General features: G+C 43.2%; 1 protein-coding gene across 11 annotated transcripts in view; it reads left to right on the forward strand.

Annotated features, from left to right (window-relative positions):
• NAV3 (neuron navigator 3) overlaps positions 1 to 24,612 on the forward strand; it is a 549,543-nt gene that overhangs the window by 308,540 nt on the left and 216,391 nt on the right. For all 11 annotated transcript variants that reach the window (XM_040410312.1, XM_040410320.1, XM_040410268.1 and 8 more), the window contains one exon: positions 19,938 to 20,010. In XM_040410312.1, coding sequence (XP_040266246.1) covers positions 19,938 to 20,010 — 73 coding nt within the window. The remainder of the gene's footprint in view (positions 1 to 19,937; positions 20,011 to 24,612) is intronic.

The raw sequence follows: 24,612 nt of genomic DNA on the forward strand, positions 1-24,612 counted from the left end.
ATTTAAGGCAACCATCTGTTTCAAGAAGAAAAATTCATGTTAACTGAGGAACAAACAAAACACTTACCTGGTGACTTCCTTTTCATATTATTAGCTGCAGATCCGCCAATTCCCAAGCTCATCTTCTGCCATCCAAGATGGCCATACTGCTTCTCAGACTACCTGATGCACACTATGCATCAGTAGTCTAAGAGACTTCCTGCTTTTCCAGTCCTGCTCTTGGATTGGCCAGCACTGCTCACATGAGCAATACTGGCCAATCCAAGGGCAGTAGGAAGGTAGCCTGAGAAGCAGTGTGGATGTCTTAGATGGCAGAAGAGGATCCTGGGAATTGGTGTATCTGAAGTTAATGTGAATTTTTTTTCTCTTGATCTGGAGGTTTGCTTAAAATACCTCCTGATAGAGTATCACAAAATCATGTTTTTTTTTCAGACTTGGTCACCTTATACCAGGCATCTCAGGTTATGTTGAGCCAAGAGGATAGTTAAAAAAGGACAATGCCAATGCTCTGAGTTCTTTTTCTCCCTAGTGGTCAGTGGGCCCCAGCTATAGCAGTCTATTTGTATGAGCCTGCAGATGTGGTACTTGAGATCATGGCTTGAGTTTTGACATGATGTATATTATAAACTGAGAGTGTTTGTATCGTAAATTTACATAGTTGTAGAAGTCCTGTAAGCATTTGGACTCATTTTGGAAATAAGCCCATGTTCAGGCACTAGAAGACACCAGTACCAAACATTTTTTATATTATTTACCTGTCCACATTAGGAAATAGTATTTCAGATCACTGAGTAATTTTAATTGAAGAAAAACAGACCCTCAGCATGAATCGTGACATCTATTGTGTTGTTGTACATGCACATGTAAGTAATGCAATGGGTCAGTGCACAGTTATGGTATCTTTTACGTGTAAGATAAATTACAGTAACTAATAATACCTGCTCATGTGTACATCTGTACAGAGCCATGGGAATGTTTTTGTTCAGCTGGTGACACAGTGACCTCTGTGGTTAGAATTAACAGGATTACATGAAGGCCACAGCTCAGGAAGCTGCTCAAGTTGGCCTGATCATTAAGATGTGACTGTGACATCAGTGCTTGAGATGATTCATCAATTACCTTCCATGGTGCAGGTGTCTTGGGAGTGACCTCAGATCCAATGGTGATAACAGTAAAAATGAAGTAGTAACATATATAGCTGCACTTTATAGCTTGTTATCTGCTTCATGTCTTACAATATACTGTACGTGTGCTTCATAAATTGTTGTTCCCATCTGTGGCCACCTCTAGCCCCTAACCAATTCTGAGAATGAAAGGGAATGACGCGCTGCTTTACTTTTCGATTCACACAAGCACTCCTGGCTACCAGACCGTGGAGGCCATGCCGTAGTGGTCGGGAACGCTGCTCTGCACAGGAAAGAAATAAAAAATGCTCAATATTATATCATAGCTGCATTACCCTCATTCTCAGAACCAATAGGTCAGACCCGAACCGATCGTAAAGTAATTGAATATCCTGGGGGTTTGCCATCATTTTATAAGAAACTCAATTTAAGCTGTTAAATGACAACGACTAGACTACGTGTATATTTTAATGAAGATATATGTATCATATTGCATGAAAGTTATGTAATTTATTAGTCTATAGAGATTGTCCAGAAAGATGGAAACCACAATGAAGACCTAAGGATACATCTCCACTATTAAGCTAAATTTTAAAATGAAATGTTATGGTACAGTTAGAAAATATTCTTTTTCTATTAGGTTGTAAGAATATACTGTCGCAAGGCAGCATCTATGTAAGGGAAACAGCAAAGCATTTCATGGATATTTAGGTCAAGTTATTTGACAACTGCATTTTAAAAATAGAAGGCCAAACTCTGGGCATTCACAATTAGATCAGGAGGCATGATTCTGTTTTTCCATGCTGAATAGGTTTATTAAAGAGGTTGTCCTAGCCTCAAATATTTATGACCTATTCTTAGCATACCGTAGGTCATCAATAGCTGACTGGTGGTGGTCCAAATCCCAGCGCCCTGTTGATCAGTATTAGAAGGACCCATGGCGCTCAGGCGGGCACTTAAGCTTCTTCCTAGGTATGTGATATCATTAGTCGGCTTGAGCGAATTCGGTTCGGATTGCTCTATCCAACCCGGATTCATTAAAAAATTTCGTTTAGAATATGCGCTCCGCTGAGGCCTTGTTCTTCTCACCTCAAGTAACGTAAGACTTGCTTGCTTGAAGTTACAGTCCGGTTCTGCACATAAATTACTGTTTCAAAATCTGAAACCAAACTCTGGTTTGTGCCTCATTTCGGCTTTGGCTTTTGAAACAGTAATTTATACGCAGACCCGAACTATAGCGTGATGTCACAGGTTACTTGTAGCGAGAAGAACAAGGCTTCAGCGGAGCCAACACATTTTTATTGCTATTCTAAATGAAGTTTTCAAACTAATCAGGTTTGGATACAATAGTCCAAACCCGATTCGCTCAGTCCTAGTCATCAGTGTTGAGAAAATCGAAGTTAATGAAGTGGACTTCTATCCAAACTTTAGGAAAAATTTGATTTGTCAAGAAGCTGAATTTCCTGAAATGGAGGTAAAAGCAAAACAAACAAAAAAAACATACTCACCTCAACCATTTTCTCGCGAAGAAGCCGTCACAACCATCTCGATTGAAGATAACATGCCAAGTCTTGCACGCGCTGACATGTGACGTCACCACGTCTGTGAGCTGGCCAGAAACAGTGACGTCATCAGTGATGATGCGAGCAAATGGATGAGGTATGTATTTTTTGTTTTTACCCCTGATTTACCCCTGAAAGGTCTCAATGTGACTGTCAGATGCCGAGATCAGCGTTGAACTCACCATCTGAGAGGTTCAATAATGGGGATGTCGCGATCGCCGTTCCCCGTAATTGTGCCCACTACATACAATGAAATGTGTCTCGTAACAAAGTCAAATTTTTTTGGGGGGGAAAACTCATCTCTAGATGTCATGTCCATCACATGATCTTTCTGTAGCTCAGTCTCTTTCAAGTGAATGGGATGAAATTTCAATAGCAAGCACAACCACTATACAATGTATGATGCTGGGCCTTGCATACAATGAAAAGGCTTCAACTGATTGGTGGAGGTGCTGATAGTCAAACCCCAACCAATCAGATATTCATGACCTATCTTGAAGATAGGTCATCACTATTTAAGTCCCTGACAACGCCTTGTACAGCACCAGTTCAGCTCCTGAGTGGGCAACACACATGTACGGCAGATGTTGGGTTTTTTAAAGATGGCTTCCACTATGGAGCTGAGCATGTGCCATAGCCAGGGAGTGCCTACTGTTTTTCACAACAGAAGCTGTTAAAAAACAGCAGACACCCACCAATCACAGATATTCAACCCCTCCAGTGCTATGGTCAATTAAAATCACAGCATCTGAGTGGTCATTTATTGGGAGCAAGCTGCTTTCCACTGAAATCCATCAGAGAGCTGCTGTGATGGCTCAATCTGTAGCCCTTATCTCTGCCCTCCTGACAGCTCCCTGTCATTGCACCTACTATTTACAAAGAAATGCGCTTTGTGACAAAGTAATTCATCACAAAGCAATTTTTTTTGTAAGATTCTGTGATTTTTAGAGAATTTCACTCATCTCTAATAGCAGATTTGTTGCAGATTTAGTTTGCAGCTGAAATCAGTTCCACACATTCGAATGGGGTTGCTTCTGCAGCATTTTCATGCATTTTTCAAGCCCAATTTCAATGAATGAGATTTCTGTAACTTCTACTGTGTCACAGCAGAAGTGCTATCTAGGGTTGGGGTGGGGCAGTGGTTCCAGTATTTAGCAGTGTAAAAGACTCATTAGTAATAATCTTCTGTAGTTTCGCTTGTTATGACTGACAGTACTTCATGGGAATGACTTATTAATTCAATGGCAAAACAATGGTTATTTTGAAAGAAAAGGGGGTTTCAAGCTGGTGATATCCTGTTTGGAAGGGGAATGTGCAATATGATCTGCTAAACTGTCAAGACAAGACACAGGAGATGATGAAGTGTAGTGTGTAATTGCCATGTAGTTGCCTATGTGGTAACATCCTAGTGAGGGATGCATAAAAAAAAATTAAAAAAAATTGAATTCTGCAGGTGCCGCTCCAGCAAGTGCACCGGAGCAGCTCTACAGACCCTCCCCTTTGCTGTGGTTGGATGTTACGCCTGTCACTCATGGCAGAGGGGAGGATCTATGCAGCTGCTCATACACTGAGCTTGAGCACTGCAGCCTACAGGTCCTCCCCAGTGCACTTCCTAATCCTGGAGAGACGCCCACAGGGTGCAAAGTCCCTTTGATTAAAATCACGCACAGAGGTATGCATTAGCTCCTGTCTCTTGCTTCTACCTATGTCTGTCAGCAGTTTTGCATCAACAAACTCCAGTTTGGTCAATAGGTATTTCTCCCCATTAGCTCCCAGGCCATTTCTGCCAAAATTGTTGGGTTCAGCAAAGTTTTGTCCAATGTGTATGGGAACCTTTATTTAGTATGTTGATACATGCCACCACTACTCAGTGACCTAGAGCATAAGATGGCACTGGCATTTGAATGTCGATTTTGCCCTTTTCAGCAGCTTCTTGGCTTTCTTGCATCACACGTATCTATTCAACAAGGAAGTGTACACGGACTTACATGCAGGCTGTGATGGCATGTCCTAGCTGCCACTGAGGTGCTCTTCTCCCTTAGCTGATCATCTCAAAGCAGTATTGAGACAAAAGTCATTTTGCTGCACGTTTGTGTTAGAATTTTTTTAATTGGATGTATGTATGCGCTATTAGCAAAATTTGAGTGTTCACAAAGTTTTTGTGTACAACTGCTATGAAAGATTAATTGAGCAATAGGACATTGCAGTGATCCCGGAACCCAATAGAAAGAGGTAGTATGCTAGTAAAAGCAAACTGACCCCCTTCAGCCTTTTTTTTCATACATATGTAGTAAAATGTCAAACCAGAGCCGTTTTGAAATGCCTTACAGTACTATCAAAAATGCAATGGTGTATAATTACAAAGATTTGTTTTCATGAATCAACACCCCATCTCCATGCTAGCATTTCCTTTAAATAAGCGTAGCGACCATTTGCAGCTCTGTAGAGCGAGGAGCTGCAGAGCAACAGAGGGGCTGCATGGTATTGCACCTGTTCACTTGGGAATACAGTAGGTGGCATTTTTAAGGAACGTCCACATACAGTACGAGCACCAGTTGAGGTTTAGTTTAGCAGACCCTAACATTCTTAAGGCATACTTAAAAGCACACCATGCTACATATACTGTGGGAATATCTAGATTACTTATGAAAGTATGTGTAAAGTAACAGTTGTAAAAGACATTCGACCCCATCAAAACTGTGGATGAAAAATGTGGTTGTGTTCTATATAATAACCATTTAGAACCCATTTTTCTAGTACAATCTGTAACTATCTGTCTGCCCATCCGTCTATCTATCCATCTATCTACTTATCTTGCCATCTTTCATTTCTCTGTAGTCTGATCTGTATTAATTGTTTATTTGGCATTGATTGACATTACTGTACAGGGTTATACATAAAAATCCTATACATGCCTCTACTAGGATGTAAACAATACTCATCTACATAACCCAAGATAGAGTAACTAGTGGTCTCAGTAGCAGCATGGGAGATGTTCACTGACCCCCACATTAAAGGAGTTTTCCGGGATTGCTATAGTATTTAACAGATATGCTCATGTAGTTTCTTACCTCATGTATATTGTCCTAGTGCTTTTTTTTTTAAATCAACTTCAACTCTCATGAGTCCATTTTCACCATGTAAATAAATCACTCTGGTTTGTTTCCATCCTGTATGTAACACTTACTGTTGAGAATCCAACCAAACCCATGATGCCCTTCTCCTTTCTCTGCCACAGCTCCAGCACTGCCCCTAACAACACCTAAATTGGCCATATTCATGAGATTAAATTGGGCGTCATTTGAAAAACTATCGTGAATGAGCGTACGCGATCACCAAAGGCAGACTCTTGTCTGCCGAAAATTCAATCCACCATGCTGGAAAACTTCAGCCAATCACCTGCCATTGTGCTCAAGTACCAGGGAGTCTGTTTTTATATGCAGCCAATCTTTATTTCAAATATATGGCCAGTAGGGATGAGCGGACCCGTGGAAGTTCGGGTTTGCCGGGTTCGGCCAAACTTCAGAACTTCAGGTCAAAGTTCGGGTTCGGGACCTGAACTTGACCTGAACCCGGACCACATTAAAGTCAATGGGGACCCAAACTTCACTTTATTATTTTCCGTTATAACATGGTTATAACGGAAAATAATAGCATTATTAAGATGGAATGCTAAATAAAATGGCCATTGAGGGGTTAAAACTTTTTAATACTGTTAACTACATACAGTGTAGTAAAGGGGGCATTTTAATTTTGCTCCATTCAGCTAAATACCTATTTCTTTGGCATACCTATTGCAACTGTCTTAAAGTGGTTTTCAGAAGTTCAGTATTCATGGCCTATACTCAGGCTAGATTATCAATATCAGATCAGTGGTGCTCCAACTTCCGGCATCCCTGAAGAGGCAGCGGCACTTAGTTATACCATTTAATGTATGCCATTCAGTATTAAATCTTACACATATTTCTATTTGTATTCCTATTTTATAGCTTAAACCATAAAGTGCACTCATATGCAAGTATAATATAGTTATTTATGCTGTGTAGTAAATATTTTCTATTTGAAAGTGGAAAATGGATGGGAAAGTGTCAAGACAGTCTACCTGAGTTAATCATTCACTATCCATGAATGTATAGAATCCTGTGATTCAATGTATTCTAGAGGGTAAATGATCTTATTTTTCAGTACCTGGTTGCTGACATAATATTGAGCCATTCATTTTTGGCTACAGGAAAGGAGCTTAGCTCACAGGAGTTGTAAATGTGTATACCTTGTGTGTATTGTCGAACTCATGTTTGCACCAGTCAGACTCCCTTCGTGATGTAGATATAGTGATATAAAGACATACTGTTGATTATAGTCTCTAGTATAAAGAAAAGACAAAAAAACAAAGCTGGATATTTGCCAAGGACTGCAGCTGCTGTTCCCCACTGTTTCCCTAATGCTTAATAACAGCTAAACATAAATTCTAAAATCTCATGTGGTGCCAAGCTATGAATGCAGGACCTACAAATCTGTGGAATAATAATAATCTTTCCATTACTTCTTAATTTTCAAAGACAAGATATGTGATGAGGCCTTGGGCACGTCCCTATGCCATAGGCATTGGGACATTGCAGCTTTCTGCTGGCTTCCTTTAAATATGCATTCTACTATTTCTTTTACATTTATGTATTTTTTGGTTGTTTTTTCTGGCATTCACAACAATCTCAAGCATTTTTAGAACTTGAATTCTATGCCCCACTGGAATATTGCAGAAACATTTTGGTGCAAACAGGAATTATTTATTTTCTCATGTAAAGGTAAAACGTCATTAGCAGTTATTGTCACATTAAGTGGTAAGCATGATGGTTGTACTTTCTAGCGGAGGAACAGAGTTTTGTGGTTTCTCTCATGTTTGGTGGGCACAGAACAGTTGCAGTTTCTCAGTGAGGCCTATCAGGGCCACTACCACTTCCATCCTCTGCATCGGCTCCTTCAGTATTCGCTGCACAAGTAGCTAGCTAGCCAATAATACCGGTCTTCTATCCATAGTGCAATCTCCTTTGTCACAGTTCAAGCTCATAGTTCACACAGTCCATAAATGGTTACTACCTATTACAGGCTACCACTTTAACTTTTACTTGGAAATGCAGTGCACATTTCAACTTTATACTTGCATAGTTCTACACTTGCAGGAGGAGGGTGTTTACAGACACTGATGTGTGATTCAGTGTTAACTGATCTGTCAGTTTGTAGGCATGGTCCTTGGCTTTGTCCAGTCATAGCACACTTTCTCTCACATGCTGAACTTCTATTTGGTCTTTGATCAGGCCATAGGGTGACTAGTCGTAAAATGATGCTCTTGGACAGTACTGACAGTGTCTCAGACTTCCCAGCCTCTGTGGCTCTCTTTCAATCTCCAATAACCCCTCTGAAGATTTCCAGGCCTCATCTCAATCTCCTTACATAGTAGTTTATTGGACTCCACTCCTCCTAAGCTTCAATCACCTCTTTGACTTCCACACCCACTGACATGATCCTCTATGTCTGTCTAGTCCCAGACATCTGCCCATTTTCATAGCAGATCTTTGAAATCCTTGTATTTGGGTGTTAGAACTAAAGATGAGAAAATCTATTTCTTAGAATTAAAATTTGACCCAAATTTCTTCATAATCATCTGGGTAGAATTGAGAGCCAAAAGAGGCTTAATTTTCTGTTCCTTTTGGAAAGTTATTTTGCATACCCAGCAGAAGCTTGTCTGTTCTATAAGACTCCTCACGTACCCGAATTGAATTTTTTTGCAGGTTCAGACAAATTTAAATAACTTTTTAGAAATTCACTTATCCTGAGTTTCAACACTGAGAGGCGTTGACAATTTGGAAAAGAGTTGCTGCTCACCGAGCAAGCACTCTTTGGGGTAGATGAGAGGGAGGGTGACAGAGAGGAGGCTGAGGAAAGTGAGGTAGCTAGCTGGGTAACAGTTAGAAAGCGGGGTAGAGGGAAGAGTGCCAGGGAGGCTAGCCCTGATCTGACACACCCCAACAAGTTTGCAAGGTTGGAAGATGAGGGGAATGTCAGTTCAGAGAGAGCACTGCTGCAGCTGGACAATTCCTCTGCCAGTCAGGGGAATGTCAGCTCCAGTAAGCAGGGGACCAGGAGAGCAGGGCAGGCCAGACAGGTGCTGGTAGTGGGAGACTGAATTATTAGGGGTACAGATAGGACGATCTGTCACAAAGATCGGGATCGTCAAACGGTGTGTTGTCTTCCTGGCAGTCGAGTTCGACACATCGCAGATCGGGTTGACAGATTACTGGGAGGGGCTGGAGAAGGTCCAGCGGTCATGGTCCATATCGGAACCAATGATGAAGTTAGAGGTAGGTGGAGCGTCCTTAAAAATGATTTTAGGGATTTAGGTCAAAAGCTTAGGGCAAGGACCTCAAAGGTAGTATTTTCCGAAATACTACCTGTATCACGAGCCACACAAGAAAGGCAGTGGGAGATTAGGGAGGTTAACAAGTGGCTCAAGAACTGGTGTAGGAAGGAGGGGTTTGGGTTCCTGCAGAACTGGGCCGACTTCTCTCTCGGCTACAGGCTCTATCGTAGGGACGGGCTGCACCTCAATGGGGAAGGGGCAGCTGTGTTGGGGGAGAAGATGGCTAGAAGGTTGGAGGAGTGTTTAAACTAGGGACTGGGGAGGGTAATTACGTTATAGGAGGGGAAGATAGTGCAGATAGAGACCTGGGGCAAGATAATGGGACTGGGGGAGGAATGGAAGAAGGGACTAGAACAGTTCAGAAGGAAAGGTGTAGGGTAAAAAATATACATAAACCTCTTAAATGTATATTTACTAATGCCAGAACCCTGACTAATAAAACTGGTGCCCTGGAATTAGTGATGTGTGAGGAGGACAGGGTTACAGTCGGTTTAGAAATGACTGCCAAAACCGGAGAGGGGGAGGGGTCTACCTTCATGTAAAGTCCTGTCTAAGGCTACTTTCACACTTGCAGCAGAGTGATCCGGCAAGCAGTTCCGTCGCCAAAACTGGCTGCGAATCCGGCAATCTGCATGCAAACGGACAGCTTTTGTAGACGGATCCGGATGTGGATCCGTCTTACAAATGCATTGCAAGAATGGATCCGTCTCTCCGTATGTCATCCTCATACCAAAAGGACGGATCCGGCATTGCAGTATTTTTAATACAATACTACTAATACTAATACATTTCAATGTAAATTAATGCCGGATCCGGAATTTCGGACGGAGATAATACCGCAGCATGCTGTGGTATTTCCTCCATCCAAAATGCTGTTCAGTGACTGAACTGATGACATCCTGATGCATCCTGAATGGATTTCTCTCCATTCAGAATGCATGGGGATGAAACTGATCAGTTCTTTTCCGGTATTTAGCCCCTAGGATGGAACTCAGTGCCAGATAAGAAAAACGCTAGTGTGAAAGTATCCTTAAGCTCACAGTCCGAGAAGATATAAGTGAGGGACATGAACATGTGAATTTACTGTGGGTACCCAGATATAGATTAAACGTGTTTAGTAGAGGTCTAAAGTAAGTTGACTTACTAATGTACTCCAAACTGTAACTAATAAACTGAGTGTACCTTATTATTGTAAGTTAAAATATAACTTTTATTTAAGTCAGTTAAAATGAATTGAGACACTTGATAGAGTGTGTGACTGCACTGAAGAGGGAGCTGAGATATACTGACACATGTATGGCCCTTATCAGTTCCTTTGCGGATGGGGGACATCTAACAGTAGAAAAATGAAGGGGGTTCTCACCACTTAAGAGCTTTCCCTATACCAACTAGTCTATAGACAGGATATCTCTCAATGGCTGTAGTAGGAGCACCCGCCTTGAGAAGGACGACCCCCAACCGCTGGAACCTCGGACCTGTGCTAAAAATCCCTTATAGCTACCCTCCCTAACAGATCTATTCCATCATCCGACGCGTTTCGCCAAGTAAAGATTGGCTCTTCAGGGACATGGATTTGTGTATCGCAGAGCACTATAAGCAGTGGCAGTGCTTCTGCTTACATCCGCAAAGGAACTGATAAGGGCCATACATGTGTCAGTATCTCTCAGCTCCCTCTTCAGGTAGTGCAGTCACACACTCTATCAAGTGTCTCAATTCATTTTATCTGAATTAAATAACAGTTATATTTTAACTTACAATAATAAGGTACACTCAGTTTATTAGTTACACTACCCAGATATAGACTGGGAAACTGAAACTTGTATATCTCATAAAGGAAACAGGTTCTTGGCAATAACCAAAGAAAATTACCTTTCACAACTAGTACAGAACCCGACTAGAGGGACGGCCATACTAGTCTTAATATTAACCAATAGACCTGACAGAACAACAGATGTGACTATAAAATAATAACCTTCCAATTATCATTCAAAAGAGTGTTTCTTCAGGGAGGAACAAAAATCCGAAACTTCAAAAAAGCTAAATTTAGCCAACTAAGAGAGGCCATAGGCCTAACTAACTGGGACAAAGTCCTCAAAAATAAAAATACAGCAACAAAAAGAGATATTTTTAAAAGCATCCTAAAATCTAATTGTGAGAGGTACATACCTTATGGGAATAAAAGGTTAAGGAACAAAAAGAAACCAATGTGGATAAATAGAAATGTAAAGAAAGCAATAAATGACAAAAAGAAAGCATTTAAAACACTAAAACAGGGGTGGCGAGGAAGCACTGAAAAACTATAAGGAAAAAAATAGAATATGTAAAAAACAAATTAAACCGTCCAAACTAGAGACCGAGAGATTAATTGCCAAAGAGAGCAAAACTAACCCTAAAATGTTCTTTAATTATATAAATGGTAAAAAGTATAAATCTGAAGGTGTCGGCCCTTTACAGAGTGATGAGGGCGGAGTTGCAGAGAATGATGAGGAGAAAGCAAAGCTATTGAATATTTTTTTCTCCACTGTATTCACTGAAGAAAATAAACTGTCAGATGAAATGCAGAATGTAAAAGTAAATTCCTCATTAAAAGTGCCCTGTCTGACCCAGGAAGAAGTACAGCGGCGTCTTAAAAAGATTAAAATAAACAAATTGCCAGGACCAGATGGCATACACCCCCGTATCCTAAGAGAATTAAGTAATGTCATAGCCAGACCCTTATTTCTGATAGTTAAGGACTCTATACCGACAGGGAGTGTTCCACAGGATTGGCGCATAGTGAATGTGGTGACAATATTCAAAAAGGGTCCAAAAACAGAGCCCGGAAACTATAGGCTGGTAAGTTTAACATCTGTCGTGGGTAAACTGTTTGAAGGTTTTCTAAGATATGCTATCTTGGAGCACCTCAATGAAGATAAGCAAATAACGCCATATTAGCATGGCTTCATGAGGGATCGGTCATGTCAAACTAATTTAATCAGTTTCTATGAGGAGGTAAGTTTGAGACTTGACAGCGGAAAACCAATGGATGTTGTATATCTGGACTTCTCCAAAGCATTTGACACTGTACCGCATAAAAGGTTAGTATATAAAATGAGAATGCTCGGACTGGGAGAAAATGTCTGTATGTGGGTAAGTAACTGGCTCAGTAATAGAAAACAGAGGGTGGTTATTAACGGTACACACTCAGATTGGGTCACTGTCACTAGTGGAGTACCTCAGGGGTCAGTATTGGGCCCTATTCTCTAAATATATTTATTAATGATCTTGTAGAAGGCTTGCACAGTAAAATATAAATTTTTACAGATGACACTAAACTGTGTAAAGTAATTAACACGGAAGAGGACAGTATACTGCTACAGAGGGATCTGTATAGATTGGAGGCTTGGGCACATAAGTAGCAGATGAGGTTTAACAGTGACAAATGTAAGGTTATGCACATGGGTAGGAATAATGCAAGGTTATGCACATGGGTAGGAATAATGCAAGTCACCTGTACATACTAAATAGTAAAACACTGGGTAAGGCCTCATGCACACGACCGTTCTGTTTTTTGCTGTCCGCAAACCGCAGATCCGGAACGGAACGGGTGGCCCATTGTAGAAATGCCAATTCTTGTCCGCAAAACGGATAAGAATAGGACATGTTATATTTTTTTTTCGAGTCCATGGAATGGAGCAATGGATGCGGACAGCACACGGAGTGCTGTCCGCATCTTTTGCGGCCCCATTGAAATGAATAGCTCCGCACCCGAGCCGCAAAAACTGCGGCTCGGATGCGGACTAGAACTACGGTCGTGTGCCTAAGGCCTAACACTGACATGGAAAAGGACCTAGGAATTTTAGTGAACAGCAAACTAAGCAGTAAAAACCAGTGTCAGGCAGCTGCTGCCAAGGCCAATAAGATAATGGGTTGCATCAAAAGGGGCATAGATTCCCGTGATGAGAACATAGTCCTACCACAAAAAAAAAAAAAATAATCAGACCACACATGAAGTACTGTGTACAGTTCTGGGCTCCTATGAACAAGGCAGACATAGCAGAGCTGGAGAGGGTTCAGAGGAGGGCAACTAAAGTAATAACTGGAATGGGGGGACTATAGTACCCTGAAAGATTATCAACATTAGGGTTATTCACTTTAGAAAAAAGACGACTGATGGGAGATCTAATTACTATGTATAAATATATCAGGGGACAGTACAGAGATCTCTCCCATCATCTATTTATCCCCAGGACTGTGACTGTGACGAGGGGACATCCTCTGCGTCTGGAGGAAAGAAGGTTTGTACACAAACATAGAAGAGGATTCTTTACGGTAAGAGCAGTGAGACTATGGAACTCTCTGCCTGAGGAGGTGGTGATGGTGAGTTCACTAAAAGAGTTCAAGAGGGGCCTGGATGTATTTCTGGAGTGTAATAATATTACAGGCTATAGCTACTAGAGAGGGGTCATTGATCCAGGGAAATATTCTGATTGCCTGAATGGAGTCGGGAAGGATTTTTTTTCCCCTCAAGTGGGGAAAATTTACTTCTACCTCGCAGGGGTAATTTTTGCCTTCCTCTGGATCAACTTGCAGGATAACAGGCCGAACTGGATGGACAAATGTCTTTTTTCGGCCTTATATACTATTTTACTATGTTAACATAAAGAACAACCAGGGCCGGTTTTAGTCAATATGTGGCCCTGGGCAAAATCAAAAGTGGAGCCCCCAAATCTTGTAATAATGTACCAACAACACAGTCACAGTACGTTGATTCCGTAAATGAAAACAAATATGTGAATGTGTGCCCTCCCTCTCTGCCATCCTCTTATATGCCGTGGTCAGTGTTGATAGTGGCATATAAGGAGTTAATCCGCTGGCATCGGCAGATACAGATGGGCCCCTGCATTGATCAGTCATGCACAGCACCTGTGCCCGCCCAATCATCATGACGTACTATTGCGTCAGTTTGCGGGAAGTCAGTTCCAGCTGTGATGCACTAGTACATCGTATGTCGCCAAGGGGTTAAAAATCAAACGGCTCCATAAGTTTTTCTCTTTTCAGGCAAAATCCAGAGACTGAATAACACTGCACAAGCAATCAGAAGAACCATGAGGAACATAAGGCCATGTTCACATCACCATGTATTAGTCCCTTCTTTTTATGCAACAAAAGAACAGAGAAATAAAGGAAAAACAGATCCTGTATTTTAAGAATCAGTTATGCATCTGTGTTTTTCTGTCTGAAATCCATTATTTTAAAGGGAAAAAAGGACTCTTGCACGCAGTACTTTTTTTTTTTGTCTAAAACCAAGGATCTCAGATGGTATGGAAATGGCGAAAACAGCAGTAAATGTGCATAACGGATGCTTAAAATACAAGATCCGCTTTTCCTTTATTTTTCTGTTCTTCTGACACATGAACAGAAGGGACTAATACACGGTGATGTGTTAACCCGGACTAACCAGGATGGAGCAGTTTTGCTGCTCCAAATTACCACTCCATGTGTCCTCACTCTAAGGCCTCTTTCACACGGGTATGTCCGGATTAGGTTCGGATGCGTCCCGGTGCATTGCGGCAAACCCGCGCGAGTAGGAATGCAATTGCAGTCAGTTTTGACTGCGATTGCGTTCCGATGTTCAGTTTTTATCGCGCGGGTGCAATGTGTTTTGCACGCGCGTGATAAAAAACCGACTGTGGTACCCAGACCCGAACTTCTTTACAGAAGTTCAGGTTTGTGTTAGTTGTAGTGTAGATTGTATTATTTCCCCTTATAACATGGTTATAAGGGAAAATAATAGCATTCTGAATACAGAATGCATAGTACAATAGGGCTGGAGGGGTTAAAAAAAAAAAAGAAAAAATAAATTAACTCACCTTAATCCACTTGATCGCGCAGCCGGCATCTCTTCTGTCTTCATCTGTGAGCAATAGGACCTTTGATGACGTCACTGCGTTCATCACATGGTCCATCATATGATCCATCACCATGGTGATGGATCATGTGATGAGTGTAGTGACATCATCAAAGGTCCTATTGCTCACAGATGAAGACAGAAGAGATGCCGGCTGCACGAACAAGTGGATTAAGGTGAGTTTAATTATTTTTTAAAAAAATTAACCCCTCCAGCCCTATTGTACTATGCATTCTGTATTCAGAATGCTATTATTTTCCCGTATAACCATGTTATAAGGGGAAATATTAATAATCGGGTCCCCATCCCGATCGTCTCCTAGCAACCGTGCGGGAAAATCGCACCGCATCCGCACTTGCTTGCGGATGCTTGCGATTTTCACGCAACCCTATTAATTTCTATGGGGCCTGCGTTACGTGAAAAACGCACAAAGAGGAGCATGCTGCGATTTTCACGCAACGCACAAGTGATGCGTGAAAATCACCGCTCGTGTGCACAGCCCCATAGAAATGAATGGGTCAGGATTCAGTGCGGGTGCAATGCGTTCAACTCACGCATTGCACCCGCCCGGAATACTCGCCCGTGTGAAAGGGGCCTTAGGGCTCATGCACACGACCGTATGCCCTCTGAGACATACGGTCCGTGAGCGGGCCATATGTCCCGGAGCGGCATACATCGTGTGCACAGGAGCGCACAGCATCATAGGTTACTATGATGCTGTGAGCATCGGGCCGCCCGCGGGGCTATTGTCCTGCACTCATAATATCATATGAGTGCGGGACAATAGTCCCGCGGGCGGCCCGATGCACACAGCATCATAGTAACCTATGATGCTGTGCGCTCCTGTGCACACGATGTATGCCGCTCCGGGACATATGGCCCGCTCACGGACCGTATGTCTCAGAGGGCATACGGTCGTGTGCATGAGCCCTAAAGCTTCATTCACACATCAGTGTTTTGTTCAGTGATTTCAGTGATATAAAGTATAAGTGAAAGATCTGCCACCTGTTCTGTGTTTAGAGCCGCACCTGGTTTTGGTTCAAAGTCACTGATTGAAATCACTGATAGAAATCACTGACCAAACACTGTTGTGTGAATGAGGCATTAGGGCTCATGCACATGACCGTAGCCTGTTTTGCTGTCCGAAAAAGGTAGATATGCAAAGCACAGATACTGGTCATGTCCTTTCTGCATTTAGCGGAACGGAACAATGTGGCCAAGAATAGGACATATTCTATATTTTTGTGGGGCCGCGGAACAGACATACAGAATGCACACGGATAGGGATGAGCGAACTTGTGTTTTCAAATTTGGCGTACAAGGTTCAGGTTATCTAAGAATTCCGTTATGGATTCCGCTACCACGGACCATAAGGTATGGTCCGTGGTAGCAGAATCCATAACAAATTCTTAGATAACCTGAACCTTGTACTCCGAACTTGAAACACAAGTTCGCTCAACACAATTTTGCAGAACGGGTGCGGACCCACTCATTTCAATGGAGCCGAAAAAGATGTGGAGAGCACACCTTGTGATGTCCGCATCCGTAGTTCCGTTCCGCGGCCATGCAAAAAAGATAGAGCATGTCCTATTCTTGTCCGTAATTGCGGACAAAAATAGGCATTTTCTATTGTAGTGCTGACCGTGAGCAGTGTGCAAAATGCGGAACACACATGGCCGGTATCCGCGTTTTGCAGACCGCAAAACAATGCAGCCGTCTGAATGAGCCCTAATAGTAAGAGATTCATCTGTATTCTGTAACTCACATTAACCCCATGTTGCCCATTATTTCAGGAGGTACTTGGAGGTCACTTAGTATTAGGCCTTTTGCACATGGCCGTTCCGTGCATTGGGGGCCGTGGCCTGCAAACAGCGGGTCCGCAATATGCAAGCACCAGCCATGTGCAAACAGCAGGTCCGCAATATGGGCCATGGCTGTGTGCATGAGGCCTTAATGTGGGGAACATGGGGACAAATTGAGAAAACCATGTGCCTCACATTAAAAATAAGTGACCCCCATCATGTTTTAACACATGGCAGTGGCAAGATTGGGGTTAATGAGTCACATTAACCCCAATGTTGCTCGCCCATCTTGTACTTATGGTTTTGCCTGCTTTTATTTTTAGGCCGGCTAATCATTTGTGTACAGTATGGACAGTCTGGGATACCTGATGATTATGTGTCCTTCTGCTACACACAGTGGGGTCAGGGGCTTGGGCTGCTAATGACACACTAGCGTCAGCAGGGTCTGGCAGGCTTTTCCCTGCCGGATCCGTGCTAACGCTAACTCACGAGTGCCGTCGGAAGTCAGCTCCAGCCCCATTCACATTTACTGATGCCCACCACGCTGCGTTTTTTGTCCGGCCGCCTCTCGGCATGTTTGCCGTTCTGCGGCCGCATCTCCGACCTGTCCCCATTAAAGCGAATGGGGCCGGAGCGGACTTCCAGCGGCACTCATGGGCTACTGTTAGCACGGATCACTGTATACAGTGTACAGGGGGTCACGGATCTCTATATGCAGTGGTGGGGATCACATATCACTATATACAGAGTGCAGGAAGGAGAGGACACAATTATAGATGGTGAGACCAGTGACTGCTGCTGATATCACTGACCTCAGCCATACTGACAGCTCACAAGGGGTTAAAGCTCCTGAACTGTTGGTCTGGCTATAATATCATGTCTTTGATAAGAACACAGAGCAGAGGGACCATAAACAGGACAGACACTGGGAGAGAGCGGGACAGGAGGGGGCGTGGTGAGAGCCGGACAGGAGGGGTCGTAGTGAGAGCGGGACAGGAGGGGGCGTGGTGAGAGCAGGACAGGAGGGGTGTGGTGAGAGTAAAACAGGAGGGGGTGTAGTGAGAGTAAAACAGGAGGGGGCGTGGTGAGAGCAGGACAGGATGGGGCGTGGTGAGAGCGGGACACGAGGGGTCGTGGTGAGAGCGGGACACGAGGGGTCGTGGTGAGAGCGGGACACGAGGGGTCGTGGTGAGAGCGGGACACGAGGGGGTGTGGTGAGAGTAAAACAGGAGGGGGTGTGGTGAGAGTAAAACAGGAGGGGGTGTGGTGAGAGTAAAACAGGAGGGGGTGTGGTGAGAGTAAAACAGGAGGGGGCGTGGTGAGAGCAGGACAGGATGGGGCGTGGTGAGAGCGGGACAGGAGGGGGCGTGGAGAGAGCGGGACATGAGGGGTTGTGGTGAGAGCGGGACAGGAGCGGGCGTGGTGAGAGCGAGACACGAGGGGTCATGGTGAGAGCAGGACACGAGGGGTCGTGGTGAGAGCGGGACAGGAGGGGGCGTGGTGAGAGGAGACAGGAGGGGGCGTGGTGAGAGCAGGACAGGAGGGGGCGTGGTGAGAGCGAGACACGAGGGGTCCTGGTGAGAGCGGGACACGAGGGGTCGTGGTGAGAGCGGGAAAGGAGGGGGCGTGGTGAGAGCGAGACAGGAGGGGGCGTGGTGAGAGCAGGACCGGAGGGGGCGTGGTGAGAGCAGGACAGGAGGGGGCCTGCTGAGAGCGAGACACGAGGGGTCGTGGTGAGAGCAGGACAGGAGGGGGCGTGGCTGCCAATGGCAGGAAAACCAGGCAGATCTGCTTAAGAAGATATATTAGTAAGTGTAATATCTTCTTACTTTCTTTATAGGTTTAATACGTGCTAACAGAGTGGCCAACCCCTTTAAAGTACTGTAGACGACTAATCCTTCTTTTCAGTATTTCAAGGGGATGTAGTCACAAACTGTCACATTAAAAATGGGATATAAAATGATTGTGGTTTGGTTTTATACATACTGGGGTTATGTCCTAATATAAAGCAAAGAAAGTCTTTTAAGGTGTATCATATAAAACAACAATGTGTTTCTGATTATAAATTAGTTTTATAACAGCACTTTATAGGGAAGACATTCATCCCCTACCCCTGTGAAGAGTAATTTATGACTGCACACATTTATTTCCATTTCTCATGGAAATCCGTTGACCAACCAGTATGTTTTTTGGATTACTGGAGGAGCACAAAGGGACATCTAGCAAACCCTACCCAGATGTTGCCTTAAACAAGCCTATAAATTTTAAAGCACAAAAGTACATTTATTTCTATTACATCCAGGAATTTCTCTCACTTTGATTGTACAGATTCAGCAATTCATAATATATTATCATCACCATTTACATTTGCTCTAATAATAAAGCAGATGAGCCATTGGGAACTGAAATTCCTTCATGCCACTGGAGGGATTTACAAGGTAATGGTCGGAAATTTGAATCCCGACCTTTAAGCTTATTATTGGATTTTCCGACTTTCAGAAGGTTGATATCTAGTAACCAGCAGTAACACTTTATCTGTTCTTTAATGCAGTCCATTTTCTTGATATTTAACACATGCAAGAATAAATTATTAGAACTCTTGTTTTCTTGGAATTCTCAGAAATAATGAACCATGTTCCTTCTCCAAATTGTTAGAATATTTTGGAATAAAGTGAAAAGCTGTGTTGTACTGCCAGTTATCAGTTGTCACATTGTCAGTGGCATAATAAAACCTCCACATTGTCACTTGCATACATTTTGCATTGGCACACTTCTCATGCAGAGCTTTTCAGGGTGGTCTTTCATTGAGAGTCGCGCTCTCTCCCAGGCACACACACTCACAGTGTTAGGTCTTCTATGGATGCTTTCATAGCTTTCTTGTGCTGTGTTAAACTTGGTTTTATATGAAGTAGGTGGACTGCTGATCTGCCAGCATGCCATTCTGGATTTGGCCTTTATGAATTGTCCTACAGCTGACAATAAAAGCTTTATTAGAGTTTCCCAATTAGCAACTATCGTTCCGGCGAAACACTGATGATGACTGTGGTGAATGTGAAGTATTCATTGCTTTTGTAACGTAAATTTCAGACTGGCACATTGAGTAGAGCAACACTAAGTGACTTGTTATTTTCCTTCATGTTGCAGACTGAGAATGTTGATATCTGTCTGAACTTTCTGGCAGCCCGAGGAGTTAATTTGCAAGGCCTCTCTGCAGAAGGTAAGACAATCCACCATACACTAGCTTGGTCTCCAGGCTCCGTTCCTTCACACTGATAATTTAAAAAGCAGATAATCTACGTTTCTAAGCATTGGTATTTATCATTTGAAGTAGTATAATTTCATGTTTCGTGAACTCTATACTGGCTTTAACATCAATAAGTTACCCTATGTCCTGAAATCTAGACATTCTGAACTATTATAATAATCCAGACCTTGGTTAACCTTGGAATTCCATTGTTTAAGGTGCCTGGACTAGGTTGTGTCAGCACTAAACATTGCCAACTCTTTTAATACTAACATAGTCAGGAAGGCGATAAAAGTGGTTTTCATTGAATCCAATGATAGATGCCTATTGCTTACTCATGTCCTCATAGCAAAGGTTGACCGAATGGGAAAATAATATACTTTTGGAACAATTACTACCAAGAATAATTTTATTGTTTGATCTAAGTTGCAAGTAACCAAAGTACAAAATCTTTGGATTTTCAGGAATAAATATTTTTCCTTGCAATAATTTTCTGACATAAAATAGGATCTTGTTTTCATTTAGGTCACAAGTGAATGCCATGTCACAGCAAACGTAGTGTACCCTTCACAATAACTTCGTCCAATAGTGATTCTTACTAGTCTTGACTGCAAGGAAATGTCATGTGAGTTCTCTTGGTACTGATGTGTGGCCCAGAAGGGTCTCATAGAAGAGAAATAAATATTTCCATGACCATTAGTCATGAAATACTATAAATCAGGTATACCCAGACAACTCTGTGGTAAAGAACGGGTACGGCCACATGGAGCGATGAAGAACCGCACAGCCTATTAGCCCGCAGCTGCCTTTCATTTAATAATGAAGACCGCACTGCATAGTCCTTCTTCATTGTTAATGGCCAAACGGCACCTGTAATGCACCTTTAAACAAGGACTTTTGCCGGTATGGGGTTTGGTTGGTTAGGTGGGGGCACAAAATGCTGACATTCCCACTTCTCCAATACCAGAGCTCTCCTGCCCTACAGGTGGGAGTCCATCTTCTGCCATCTCCTTCTTCTTTATGCTTCTCCTCCTTTTCCACATGATCTAATATCGACGAGAATAGGTCATTAGGAACATCCAGCTCCTACTCTCTGCATCTTGCAGACTTTTCTAGGACAATGAGACTTTGAAGGATGAATTGGAAGAAGTAAAGCCAGCAAAAGATGAGGATGGTCATGGCCAAGTATTTTTTTTAATGCTAATTAGACCCTGGGTGCAATGAGGGTGGTGCCTTTGCACCTTGCTGCACCCAAGGCTCCACTCATCTTCACAGCTGGCCACACCCCAACACTTTTACTGACGGGGCCAGGCAGTGAAGAGACATTTGCGTCTGGCCCTGAAATCTCATGGGAGCATGTTTGGCGCATGAGCTCTACAGGGGGAATCCCCGACAATCTCCAAAGATATTCACTTTCTCCTGTCTTTTCCATCTGATGCAGGCCACCATGACAGCTTCTTTAAGCCACTACTTGTATTTGCAGAGAGAACAGAGACAGCTTTGGCTCTTTACTTTTTCAGCAACATTCCTACCTTTTTCCAAGCTACACAAACTCTCCATTCTGCTGATACCCTGTTGCTGCCCTATCTGCCTATGTTACTGTACCTGCTATATGACATGATGCCCCCAAATATTGCGCTCCAGATATAATGGTATCATAACTGTAATTGCCTCCAAAAATAGTATCACATAGACAGCATATACAGCACCCCTGCAAACAATAGTGCGCCCAAAAATTATAGTGCCAGATACATATTGCTTCATATGGGTATGTTGCACAGCACAGTAAAAGTCCTATCTTTTGTACCACATAAAATAATAGTGATCTTCTAAGCATGCAGTAACAATAACCTTTTATGCCCCACCAAAGTAGTAACATCCACCCCATATGTAGTTTTAATGCCCCATGTGCCCTCTAGACAGGAATAATGACCCTTTTGTACCCACTAGAAAGTAATAACGTTCCCTGTGAGCACCTAGAAAATTATATTTCCCCATACTGACTTACATGCCCATAGACAGTAATTATGCTCCCTGTTTGCAGGTGATAATGTCCCATGAGTAGAGTTGAGCGGACACCTGGATGTTGACCTGAACTTGACCCCGAACCCCATTGAAGTCAATGGGGACCCGAACTTTTGAGCACTAAAATGGCTGTAAAAATGTCATGGAAAGGGCTAGAGGGCTGCAAATGTCGTCAACATGTGGTTAAGAGCATGGCAAGTGCTCTGCAAACAAATGTGGATAGGGAAATGACTTAAAATAACATAAAATACGTAAAAATAAAAAATAATAATCTTGATCTAGGAGGACCAGGTCCATATGGAGTAGGAGGTTGAGGAGGCGGTGGATGTGGCAGGGTAGGTGGAAGTGGCGGTGGAGGAGGAGGAGGTAGCCTACACTTCTTTTTGGTTTTAAATGTATTTGTATTTTTTTTAATTAGGGTACACCCCAAAACATTGGGAAATATAACCTGTGATAACCCCCTCCAGTCATGCTAAACACACGTTCAGACAATACACTAGCTGCAGGGCAGGCCAGCACCTCCAAGGGGTAAAGGGCAAGCTCAGGCCATGTGTCCAATTTGGAGACCCAGAAGTTGCAGGGGCTGACCCCTGTTAGTCATTTTGTGTAGGCGTTTGCACACTTACTGCCCCACCATGTTGCACATCCCCGTGATGTTCACAATCCAATTTGATATTTGCTCTATCAACTTTCGATGTTCTTTTATGCGTCTACCATGGTGATCACGGGTGGCGGGGAATCAGGGTCTCAGGCCAGAGAGGGAGCGTGAGAAAGAGAGACCACATCCAAGGGAGGATTCATTTTTTCAAATTTAAAATTATAGAGTTGAAATATGGGAGAAATTATTAAAGCGTAAAAGTGTGAAAACTTTTCAAAGTTTAAGCATTGAATGAAAGGATGTGGCGCGCATTAATTACTGAATAATATATTAAATTTTATTACCTGTCACCTATGCATAGTAGGTGTTTATTCACGTCTAAAATTGTATAATATCAACCCAAGAATATAACAGAAAAATTATTGAAATTTATTAAGCTGTCAACTAGGTAAAGGAGGGGTATATTACACCCAAAAATTGGTGAATTTCACCAAAAAATGTAACTGACAATTATTTTTTTTTAACCGGCCTACTAGGTTTAGCAGTGGTACTAAACACCCAAAAATTGGTGAATTTCACCCTAAAATGTAAATGACAAAGTAGTGAAATGATATAAAATAAAATACGTACAAATGAAAAAAAAAAATTTGATTTATAAGGTGGAGTTCCATATGGAGTAGGAGTTTGAGGAGGCGTTGGACGTAGCGGTGTAGGTGGAAGCGGCGGAGAACGAGGTAGCCAACACAGGTTTTTGGTTTTAATTTTATTTTTTCAAATTAGGGTACACTCCAAAAGAGTGTGAAATATCCAAAATACAAACATGAGCAATTGCGCTGCAGTATAACAATGACTGGTTAGTGCCGGTATACATGTCTATTCTGCACAAGGTACGGACAAGTCCTGAGGGATCCATGCCTGGTTCATTTTAATGAACGTGAGCTTGTCCACATAGGCTGTGGACAGGCGGCTGCGCTTGTCTGTGATGACGCCCCCTGCCGTGCTAAACACACGTTCAGATAATACACTGGATGAAGGGCAGGCCAGCACCTCCAAGACGTAAAGGGCAAGCTCAGGCCATGTGCCCAATTTGGAGACCCAGAAGTTGAAGGGGGCAGGCCCGTCATTCAGTACGTGTAGGCGTGTGCACACATACTGCTCCACCAATCCATGTTGGTGAAATGCTGCCTCCTGCTGGTTGTTGGTGGTGCTGGTTGTTGTGGCATGCTGACAAAGCTTTTCCACATTTCGGCCATGCTAACCCTGCCTTCTGAGGTGCTGGCGGTGCCCCACCTGTGTTGGCGACCTCTTCCTCGTCCTCTGCCTTCGCCTTGTGCTTCCACTGTGCCCCAGCTGTCAGGTGGGAATGCCACCAGCAGCGCATCTACAAGCGTGCACTTGTACTCGCGTATCTTACGATCACGCTCCAGTAAGGGAATTAAGGACGGTAGGTTGTCCTTGTAACGGGGATCTAGCAGCGTAGCCACCCAGTAATCAGCACGAGTTAGAATGTGGGCAACTCGGCGGTCGTTGCGGAAACACTGCAGCATGTAATCGCTCATGTGTGCCAGACTGCCCAGAGGCAACGAAAAGCTGTCCTCTGTGGGAGGTGTCTGTGTCCTCCCCATCCACGCATTAGTGAAGGCCATGAGCTGGTCTGGGTGCCACCCTGCTGTGAACATAGTTCCTCCTCCTCCATCTCCTCTTCCTCATCCTCCACCTCGTCATCCTCCAGAACTGTGCCCTGGCTGGACAATTGTGTACCTTGGGTTTGTGGGTGCAGGAACCCACCCTCGAAGCCACTTGGGAATGACTGGCCGGAAACCTTACGAAATGATCCCTCTTCCTCCTCCTCCTCCTGTGCCACATCCTCTTCCATCATTGCCAGGAGCGTTTTTTCAAGGAGGCATAGAAGTGGGATAGTAACGCTGAGAACGGCGTTATCGGCACTGGCC

This window comes from Bufo bufo, chromosome 1 (assembly GCF_905171765.1).
Source record: "Bufo bufo chromosome 1, aBufBuf1.1, whole genome shotgun sequence".
Classification (NCBI taxonomy): domain Eukaryota; kingdom Metazoa; phylum Chordata; class Amphibia; order Anura; family Bufonidae; genus Bufo; species Bufo bufo.